The sequence below is a fragment of the Paramisgurnus dabryanus genome, chromosome 19 (assembly GCF_030506205.2).
Source record: "Paramisgurnus dabryanus chromosome 19, PD_genome_1.1, whole genome shotgun sequence".
NCBI lineage: Eukaryota > Metazoa > Chordata > Actinopteri > Cypriniformes > Cobitidae > Paramisgurnus > Paramisgurnus dabryanus.
In genome coordinates this window covers 1,857,022-1,868,480 of record NC_133355.1, presented here as the reverse complement: position 1 = coordinate 1,868,480, position 11,459 = coordinate 1,857,022, and the positions used below count along the sequence as shown (strand labels likewise).

The 11,459-nt window shown below is 38.1% G+C and overlaps 1 protein-coding gene across 1 annotated transcript; it reads left to right on the top strand.

The window, feature by feature from the left end:
• Window positions 1-543: 543 nt before the first annotated feature.
• Window positions 544-4,005, top strand: polr1f (RNA polymerase I subunit F). The gene is made up of 4 exons (XM_065285132.2): window positions 544-888; window positions 2,615-2,756; window positions 2,850-3,058; window positions 3,541-4,005. Exons 1-4 carry the CDS (start codon window positions 596-598, stop codon window positions 3,926-3,928), a joined length of 1,032 nt encoding a protein of 343 aa, XP_065141204.1. The 5' UTR covers window positions 544-595; the 3' UTR covers window positions 3,929-4,005.
• Window positions 4,006-11,459: the final 7,454 nt, after the last annotated feature.

Here is an 11,459-nt window from a genome sequence, read left to right as displayed (position 1 = left end):
GTAAACAACAGGTTAACAAAGACCAAATTAAATATATTTTCAACTGCAAAAACATATTTAGTTTGATATTTTATACATACGTCTACATTTTATGCTATACTTTATACATTTTATACCAACATGAATATTTTTACCATATGGGTTGTGAAATTAGAAATGTATTTGTTGCCCCTGAAATACATTTTGAAATAAGTTAATATATAAAGGTTAAAACTAAATATATTTTTAAAATATAATAAAGTACTTTCTAGCAAATTTATTTAGCATAATTAAAACATATTTTGGACAAAGAAATTTATTTTTTCCACATGGGTTATGCGCTAGCCTAATGGCAGGTCTCCAAAAGTTTGCTGGTTTGATATTTCTCTAAGCCAAATCTAAAAAAAAATCATATTTTGGAACTTGTTAGTAAACTACACACTTTAAACGGTGTAATTTCTTCTTAACTGCGTTTAAATGGTTAAATTTAAACCAAGAACTTACCAAAAGCAAAGGTGTAGTTCCCCTGTGAGCCGCTCGGTGTCGCACATGACTACGCGCGTCTCACGTCCGAACACGCGAGCAAACGCACCACGTGTTCCTCCACAAGTACAGCATGGCGAACTGGACTCAACAAGAGTCAACCGGGGAACCAGAACCTATCGCAAACCCCGTAGATGTGTCCAGTGTCCAGCAAATACCCAGCGCAGATGCCGGCGGGAGCGCGCCGGTTGTCCCGTGTCTGATCCCGTCGTTCGCGGACGCGGTGAAGTTGCTGGACGCTCGCTACTCGTGTCTGGTTGTGGACACGCACCGGAGACACATCGCCCTGCCGCCCGTTTACATGCGCAAGAAACGGACAGGAATACAGGAAGAGCTGAACGCAGATCTGCTCAAATACTCCAGCAGGTAACATTACAGTAAACACAAGAAAATACCATAGTATTGTTACCATGGCGTGTTTATATACTACATGTAATTGCCATGCACTTCACAGACAGAATACTATGGTATTACCTCCATGTTGGAGTTCATAATATGGTGCCATGTACAAAAACTTGGTAACGTTAATACTATGCTACTTTGATATTTATGTCATCGTGTTTAATTAATGTTGATCAAGTTTACCCAGCAAACACAGAACGTTTCCCCAATGTTAGTTTTTGGTTATCTTTGGGAACGTTCAGTGAGGCAGTAATTGTTAGCTGTAAAGTTACAAATACTTAAGGCATTTAACGTTACTTTCAAAAACCCTATGTTATCACCAGTGTTGTAGAGCCCAAAATGCTGTGATGCCATGTCTCCATGTTTATAAAACGTGGTATTACCATGGTATGTTTTTGTAAGAGTTATATAGATTTGTAATTGTGAGTTATTGACCAGCCTGAGAAGTTACACTTTTTGAGTGTGGGGTGAAAAGTTGATGTGCACCTTCAAATTAATACAACTCATTTTTTGTCTAGAAGCCTAATCTTGGTCTTGTTTAAAAGACAATTTAAGGTTTCGGGGGTGGAGATATCATAAAAATCTGACTTTTTCCATGTTTATAGATATAATTGGTCCCCGGTGCTTCTATCAACTTAGAAAATGTGAAAAAGATCAACCCAGTAACTTAGTTTTTGGTAAACTATTCTCTGCAAGCATGTAAAAATAAGCTCATTAAAATTTGGCTCCCCTTGTGATGTCAAAAGGGGATAATATATTGCCCCTAAATCTGCACTATCCAACCGTGGCACTGCCATTAAGTGCAGATAGGAAGAGAGAGAAAAAAATTTGACAGCACAACTGAGTTTCAAACCTACAAATTGGCTATTTTAACATGTAATAATAATGTAATCTATATGATATTTTGAGCTAAAACATCACATATGTACCCTAGGGACATCAAAGATTTATTTTACAAATCAAAAAAGTTGTGTGAAATTTCCCCTTTAAACAGGACAGTTGTTATAGCAGTTTAAGTTTATTTTAATAAATAAAAACAATGCAATAACTTATACATTTTATAAATAAGATTATAAAATTTTTAATGTTTCACAACAGAAATGCTATAAACACAAAGCCATAAGTCTCAAGTAGTTGTGATTCAAATTTCAAGTTAAAATCACAAAAAATAAGATTTTTTTAGTGGTTTTACCAACAACGGCCACTAGGTGTCATTGGTTAGCTGCATACGTCACAAATTATTAAATGACTGTCACTTCGTTATTATTATTACTGCTTTAGAATATGGTATTAGTGTTATAAATATGCCCGGTGTGAACATTTAGAAAATGACAAAAAAAATTAGTCTTTCCCAAAATTGGAATATTACACTTTTAAAGCTTTCCATTCCATAAGAATTCAGATGCAAAACACTGAAGGAAACGTTGGCATCCCACTGGCGGGACAGTAACATTTAACAGGATTATCAATGTTTTGGGGCACACTCTTACCATAAATTAATGATATTTAATAAAACATTGATATTTGTATTCTAAAGGCTTAGACCTTTACAACGATACATAGTTTGTCATGATTCAGGAAAAAAAATACATTCAAAATACTGAAGTAAAGTCTGTGACAGTAAAGGGGTTAATCTTGTACTTTTATCCTTAATGGCTTTCATTATCATGCATTTGTTTATGTGTTGCAGTCTGAAAGGCGTTCCTGTGGCTTATGATAACATTAAAGTGGTAGGACAACATGGAGATATTTATGATGATCAAGGATATATTCACTTCAATATCGAAGCATCATTCGTGGTCTTCAAACCAAGGAAAGGATCAAAACTTGTGGTATGTTTCTCATGATTATGCTGTTTATGAATTTGATGATGTTTCATTGGGTGACCATCATCTCCTCCTGTTGTTGTTGTGTGCATCTTTCAGGGTGTAATTAATAAAATCGGAGTCGGTCACGTGGGCTGTCTGGTCCACGGCTGCTTTAACGCGAGCGTAGTGAAGCCCAATCTGCTGACCCCAGAGCAGTGGAGAGACTCGGGGCTGCATGTTGGAGAAAGTCTGGAGTTTGAGGTTTTCCAGCTGGATGCTGATGCTGCAGGAGTTTTGCTTGTCAGAGGGAGGCTGGAAAAATCCAGGTATTTTAAAAATAAAATGGTTTCATTCATGATCGTAGTACCTACACGCCATCCACCGACTGGTATTGAGGAGGAACTCATCTATATATTCTCAGATAAAAGCATATATTTCCATCAGACAGTGGTTGAATGTTTAAAAACGGCATAATGCTTTGAAACAAGGAGTAAAAGGCAAAACTATCGGTTTTGGTAGATGTCATTCTAAGCAATTGAATATCGGTATCGGTACAGATATTTTCTCATGCGGTGCACCCCCGTATTAAATGTATTTATTGTGGTACCGCTTAAAATGTTTGTTGTCCATTGTGTACTAGAATAGTAAGCAGTATATACTGTGTAGAAGGCAGTATGGTAGTATTTAATTTCAATCGATGAAAAGCTTCAGTAAGTCACATTGTGGATCAGACTTCATGCTTGCAGTCAAACGTCTGGCTATGTGAGATGCCATCTCTCACTAATCTAATTTATATTCGTTTTCTCAGGGTGCAAGAGCTTGCGGCTCAGACTGAACAAAACGACACCGATGTGAATCTAGAACCGGAAAACACAGAAGATACCGACAGTCCAAAACCTAAGAAGAAAAAGAAGAAAGATAAGCGTGAGAAACAGGCCGCATCAGAAGACAACAGCGAGAACCACGAACCGGAAGTGGACGGGTTGGAGGTGGACTGCAATTCAAACAGACTGCACAAAAAGAAAAAGAAGAAAGAGAAAAGAAAAGATTCGGATGAGACGTTACCCTCAGAGCTGCCGGCGAGTGACTCCAGCAGCGGGTACTTGAGTGAAAAGACCGGCAGAAAGAGACATGCAGCTGAGATTGAGGACGATTGTGAAATGCCCGTTGCCAAAAAAAAGAAAAAGAGCAAGTGAAGGGTCGCTGAACTATAATGAACTATAATTTGATTGTGCCTGAAATAAACAATATAATAAAATGTATATTCAACATATATTTGTGCAGTTTTTATGTTGACCTGAAGAGGGCACTATGTGTTCAGATTTCCCAAACATCACAGCCTTGATTTGGAAATAAAAGCAAAAAGCAACATTTCATGACATTCTGTTATTGTGATAAAGTTAAACTTGAAAAAACTTAAGTTATAACAGTGACCACTTTATTTCAGAATGAGTCATTTGTTTTTTTTTTTTGCTCTATTTACATCTCAACTTTAATAAGAGCAAAAGGGCATAAATATGGTGACCTATAACATGATGTTCAGAGTTCCTGACAATAACACTGTAACAAAAATTCAGCTTAAAGTTAAAACAGCTTGTTTTTGTAAGTCAATCAACTTACTATTTTAAGTTTTGACCTGCATTAGTTATTTTTGTTGTAAGTTGTTAGAGAGAAGACCTTTGTATTTTTTTTGAAGCCATCTGGGGTCAAATGCTCCAGTAAAGATGCATTTTTACTTGCTTTTATCTTAAATCTGTCGGTATTTGCAGAATATGATCGTTTTTCTGTTTTAGAGATGTGATTTTGTAGGGTTTGTTGTGAGTTATTAGTCTGCAATGCTTAAAATAACTAGTATGGTCATTGAGACAATGGGTCTCATTCACTAAGCATGCGTACGCACAAATTTGTTCGTGAAATATGCATTTGGATGTTTTAACTAACAAATCATGGATCAACAAAAAATGTATACAAAAATTTCTTAAATGTTTGCAATAACGTGAGAACAACTTAGACCACGCGTACGCAATAATAATGATCAAGGAAAAGTAATCCTAATAATATATCTGTGTTACATATTTTATTTAGTGTTTCCTTGTTCATGATTATTGCGTATGTGTGGTCTAAGCTGTTCTTATGTTTTTGCATGCATTTAAAATAAATTTGAGTATGAAAGTTTGTGTTGATCCATGATTTGTTAGTTAAAACATTCAAACGCATATGTAGGAGCCATTTTGTTGATGTCCACTAGGTGGCACTTGGTGACCTATATAATTAAGCACAAGTCTAATGACTGACAGGTGTGTAGTTGGGGAGGAAGCATACGGTTTTTTACCGTGACAACTGGTAGCGTGCGGGGAGATAAGTGACTTTGTTTGTCTTTGATGATATGGCGTTTTTGAAGATATGGATTATACATTGCTGTTCATGAAGAATGTTTTGGATGAAGCAATAAAGAGCTGTCTTTAATCTTATTCCTGACTGCATGGACCTTTTAATCACGCGTCAAAAGCCTTCTACATTCCCCAACGTTACAGCTTATTGGAAGCCGTAACATTAAGTAAAAAACCTGCTTTTCATGATTTGTGATCACGAAGACGCCACTTTATTGAAACGGAGCCTGGAACATTTTCAATGCTACGGATTTATTGCAAACAAGTCAGCTGTTCGTGGATACGTGATTGTGTGCAACATTATGGATAAAGTTGGCTGTTCCCTTTGGATTCAAGTCATCGGGTAGATCGCTACAACAGAGGGACAGTCGATTTGCGTTGGATTAAAAGGTACCTAAATTGTTGCAACATAATGACAATGTACATGGTCTGCACACAAAATATATGCGTAATTCCAATGCATTGGTAGCAAATTGACTTTTCATATTTCTTGTTATGAACATTTTGTGTACTTTGTAACGATGGATGAACAGTGTTCGAACGCAGTGGAATCTGCTTTAACAAACAAGTGTTCTAATGAAAACGAGCCTGAAATGCAAAAAAGGACAATTAAGTTAACTCCAAAGGCTTTGGCTGAAAGGCTTGATTCATTGCAAAGTCTGAGAAAGGCTAAATTGAACAAAGGACACAGAATAATAGAGACAATGAAAAGGTTAATGCATGATGACAAAGAATATGAGTCTGAAGTACGAAATGTTTTTGAAAGCTTTAATGAGGTATGTTTACAGGCACGTGAAGCACATGAGTCTTTGTTGATTTTGTTACCTGATGATGAAAGTGAGAAACATGAGGTATGGTTTAAAGCAAAAATGATTGCAATCAATGAATTTATTGAATATGTGAATGTATGGTTGTCTAAACCTGTATTGTGTCAGAAAGAACCATCTGAAGGGGTTATAGATGTAAACAATGATGATGATGTTGTTCCAGAAGACAGTGTATCAAATGTGTCAAAGGTTGTCACTGCTTGTAGTAAGCGCAGTTCAAAAAGCAGCTCTTCTACTGTATCAGCCAGGGTACAGGCAGAAGCAGAAAGAGCTGCACTTGTGGCACGTGCTGCTGCTTTAAGAGCCAAACATGCTATTGAAGCACAACAGGAGGATCTAAGGAAAAGAATTGAACAACTGGAATTAGATGCTGAGATTGCTGCCTCAAATGCAAAAATTGCTGTTCTGAGTACAGTTGATGGTCATAGCAAATGTTCACATTCTGCTAGCTCACACTCAAAAGGGAGATGGAGAGCAAAGGATCAAACTTCAAGGAATGCAACTGAATGTGGAATTATTGATTCAACACGACCAAAGGTGCTAAACCCACAAGCTACTGAATATGTGCCAGTAAGTCAAATACCAACAAATACAGCTGGAGTTATCTGCAGTGTTACATTACCACCATCTCAGTCAACATTAATGCAGCAACAGCAAGGAACCAATACTCAGCAACAACACAATGTCTTTCAACACCATGACATTCATCATTTTGCACAACCATCAAGCAGCAACATGGTAACAGCTCAAGCTACAAGTCATTTGATATTACAAAATCAACCTCTGTATGAAATTCTGAAGAAACAGGAAGAGTTGACTGAATATTTGGTACACCAAGTTCAACCTAATACTCTTCCTAAGAGAGAAATCCCAATTTTTGATGGTAATCCTCTTCATTATGTTTCTTTTATAAGAGCATTTGAACATGGAGTGGAAGAGAAGACTTCCAACGAAAGAGATTGTTTATATTTTCTTGAACAGTTCACCACAGGACAACCAAAAGAACTGGTTCGTAGTTGCCAACATTTAGCACCGGAAACAGGTTACTCTTTAGCGAAACGTCTTCTGAAGGAGCAATTTGGTGATGAATATAAGGTAGCTACTGCTTATATGGAGAAAGCATTGGGATGGCCATCAATCAGAACGGAAGATGCACAAGGTTTAAATGCATATTCATTATTTCTACGTGCATGTTGCAACATTATTGATGATGTCTCATATATGCAAGAGCTAAACATGCCAAGCAACATGAGAACTGTGGTTATGAAACTACCTTTCAAATTGAGAGAACGATGGAGAGAAAGAGCATGTGAAATAATGGAATTGAAGAACTGCAGGGCCAAATTCTCTGATATTGTAGAGTTTACTGAACGTCAGGTAAAAATGGTGTCTGATCCTATATTTGGATGCATTCAGGATAAACATCAGTCTGTAGTGAAGACACCTGCTACTAAGACACCAAGGGGAAACAGCTTTGCTGCAAATGTTGTTGCTCAAATTCCAACAAAAAATGTACAGCAACAGGGAAATCAATTTGTACCTAAGACGAATGCTAAGAGAACTTGCTTGTTCTGTCTGGGAAATCATGTCCTTGAAAGGTGTTATGCTTTAAAGAAGAAGTCACAACGAGAAAGGATTGAATTCATGAAAGCAAAAGGCATTTGTTTTGGTTGTTTGATGTTAGGACACGTAAGTAAAGAATGTAAAAACCGCCTTGTTTGTGAAGTGTGTGAGCAAATGCATCCTACAGTTTTACACATACATCAAAATGCACCAGCTGTAAATCCATCTAAAGAAGATGCTGAAAGGAGAAGCAACCAAGTTTCTGCTCAAACTTGTGGACAAACAGGGGCCGGTAACGATAAATGCTTAATGCCAATCGTTCCAGTTCAAGTGAAATCAGTCAAAGGCGACAAATTGATTCAAACGTATGCATTCTTGGACCCAGGGAGTTCAGCCACATTCTGTTCTGAGAAGCTGATGAATGACCTGAACATCAGAGGAAAAAAGGTTAAAATTTTTCTGCGCACTATGGGTCAAGAGCAATCTGTGTCTTGTAATGCTGTGACAAACTTGGAGATAAGTGGTATAGGCAGTAATAATTTCTTTGCCCTTCCTGAAGTATACACACAAAGGGACATGCCTGTCAATTCTGACAATATTGTTACTCAAAAGGAGTTATCCAATTGGCCATATCTGGACAGAGTGAAAATTCCACACATTGAAGCTGATGTTGATTTACTGATTGGAGCTAATGCATCTCAAGTAATGGAACCTTGGGAAATAATTAATAGCCATGGTAATGGACCATATGCTTTTAGAACCCTAGTAGGATGGGTAGTCAGTGGACTTTCTGAAAGGAGTAATGACTGTGGGGATGAAATTGGTTCACCTTCTGTTACAGTCAACAGGATTTCAATCGGAAAGCTTGAGCACTTGCTTCACAATCAGTATAACCAGGACTTCAGTGAAAATCTTGTGGATAAGAATGAGATGTCTAGAGAAGATCTACAGTTTATGAAAATAATGAAGGACTCTGTCAAATTACAGCATGGTCACTATAGTTTGAAGCTACCATTTCGTAATGATGTCAAGTTACCTGACAATTTGTGTGTTGCCAAACAGCGCTGTAGTGGTTTGAAGAGGAAGTTGGAAAGGAATGAAAAACTTCATGAAGAATACACAAAGTTCATTGCTGATGTTCTGGAGAAAGGTTATGCAGAAATGGTGCCACCAGACCAGTTGAAGCGTGATGATGGAAAAGTCTGGTATGTTCCTCACCATGGAGTATTCCATTCAAAGAAAGGAACCCTAAGAGTGGTATTTGATTGTGGGGCAACATTCAAAGGAACATCATTGAACAATCAACTATTGCAAGGTCCCAACTTTACAAATTCACTTCTAGGAGTTTTGCTACGATTTAGACAGGAGCCCATAGCCTTGATGGCTGACATTCAAGCTATGTTTCACCAGGTCAGGGTGGCAGAAGAGGATGTAGATTTCCTTCGATTTCTGTGGTGGTCTGACGGAAACCTGAATCAAGAACTCACTACTTGCAGGATGATAGTTCATCCATTTGGAGCTGTGTCTTCTCCAAGCTGTGCTTGTTTTGCATTAAGGCGAACTGCTGAAGATAATCAATCATTTTTTCCATCTCAAGTAGTTGAAACAGTCTTTGATTGTTTCTATGTGGATGATTGTTTAAAGAGCATCTCTTCTGAGGGTGAAGCTATTGTTTTGATAAAGGATCTTATTGCCTTATGTCAGAAGGGTGGTTTCTGCCTGACTAAATGGATCAGTAATGATCGTAAAGTGTTGCAATCTATTCCAGAAGAACACCGAAGCAAAGACATTCGGTGCTTGGATCTTGACCGAGACAAATTACCAGTGGAAAGAACTTTGGGTCTTCAGTGGGATGCAGAAAAGGATACATTTCAATTCAGGATGCAGTTGAAATCCCAACAATGTACAAGAAGGGGAATCTTGTCAGTTGTGAGCTCAGTATATGATCCTATGGGATTTATCGCTCCTTTAACATTGCCTGCCAAACTACTTCTACAGGAGATGTGTAGGCAGAGGTTGAGTTGGGATGAACAAATACCTCCGGGACTTCAGAGTCAGTGGACCCATTGGATTTCTGAATTGAACAAGATGGCACACTTTCAAGTAAATCGATGTTTCAAGCCTCCAGATTTTGGAGAGATAACTGATGCCTGCTTACATCATTTTTCAGATGCCTGTGAGAAGGGATATGGCACAGTTACTTACCTCAAAATGAAGAACAGAGATAAAGTGCATGTGTCATTTCTTCTTGGTAAAGCCAGGGTAGCACCCCTCAAGCAAGTGACCATTCCCCGTCTGGAATTAACAGCTGCTGTGCTTGCTGTTAAGGTAGATGAAATGTTGAAGAAGGAGTTAAAAATTCAGTTAGACAACTCTGTCTTTTGGACCGATAGCATGACTGTGCTCAAGTACATCAAGAATGAGGATAAACGTTTTAAGACTTTTGTTGCTAATAGAGTGTCATATGTAAGAGAGAGAACACTGCTTCAGCAATGGAGATATGTTTCCACAAAGGAAAATCCTGCAGATGATGCTTCCCGTGGAATGCAGATCAACACCTTTATACACAGCAAAAGATGGATTGAGGGTCCCAGTTTCCTTTGGAGAACAGACGACTATCAGATGTCTCCAATAGAGGAAAGCATAATTCCATCAGATGATCCAGAAGTCAAACAAGATATTAAGGTAAATGCTGTCATCCTGCAGGACAAACAAAATGCCACTAGCCAGTTCATCTCTTATTTTTCAGATTGGAAGAGACTTAAAGTTGCAATTGCTTGGATTCTTAAGTTGAAGAAGCTATTAAGGAAGTTATGTCTCAAAAGGAAGGAGTTATTGACTACAAATGGCACTGCACTTGGCACTTCTAAATCCTCCATGGATGCACAAATGAACATGTTCAAAACAACTCTGGATAAACAGTCATTGTCATTGGAAAATCTCTTAGAAGCTGAAATGGCTATTGTTTGTTTTAGTCAACAACAAAAATTCCAAGAAGAGATTGAAGCATTAAAATGTGGATCAAGTGGAGTCAGAAAAGGGAGCAGTCTATATAGGTTAGACCCTGTCCTGGATAATGACATCCTACGAGTTGGAGGGAGACTCCGTAAGGCAGCTATGCCTGTTCAAACTAAACATCCCATCATACTACACAAAGATCAGCACATTTCACGTCTTCTACTTCGTCATATTCATGAACAACTAGGTCATTGTGGGAGAAATCATATGCTGTCTAAACTGAGACAAAACTACTGGATTACAAATGCTAATGCGGCTGCTAGAAAGGTAATTTCTAAATGTGTAGTCTGCAAGCGTTTCAGAGGAATGGCAAGTGAGCAAAAGATGGCTGATCTTCCCCTTGAACGAATAACTCCTGATCATCCACCATTCACAAATGTTGGAGTAGATTATTTTGGCCCCATCGAAGTCAAAAGAGGTCGTACTAATGTAAAACGCTACGGAGTCATCTTTACATGTATGGCAAGTAGAGCAGTGCACCTCGAGGTGGCTTATTCACTAGACACTGATGGATGTATAAATGCTTTAAGGAGATTCATTTCTCGAAGAGGTCAAGTTGTACACATCAGATCAGACAATGGGACTAATTTTGTTGGTGCCAACAGAGAACTAAAGGAAGCTATCTCTGCATGGAATATTCACCGAATTGAAAGGGAATTACTTCAAGCAGGAGTTCAGTGGAATTTTAATCCACCATCAGGTTCCCATTTTGGAGGCGCATGGGAGCGCATTATTCGTATGGTCAGGAATATTCTATGTTCTGTACTTCGCCAGCAGACTTTGGATGATGAATCCTTCCATACTATTCTGTGTGAAGTGGAATCTATTTTAAATGACCGTCCTATTACAAAGTTATCTGACGACCCCAACGATCTTGAAGCTTTAACTCCGAACCATCTTCTACTCATGAAAGGCAAGCCTGCTTTACC

Bases quoted from the DNA above. Each gene is read 5' to 3' on its own strand.
- polr1f (XM_065285132.2), top strand. From the start codon at position 596: ATGGCGAACTGGACTCAACAAGAGTCAACCGGGGAACCAGAACCTATC. The intron at 889-2,614 runs GTAACATTACAG...TATGTGTTGCAG, and splicing joins CTGCTCAAATACTCCAGCAG to TCTGAAAGGCGTTCCTGTGG. The intron at 2,757-2,849 runs GTATGTTTCTCA...TGCATCTTTCAG, and splicing joins GGAAAGGATCAAAACTTGTG to GGTGTAATTAATAAAATCGG.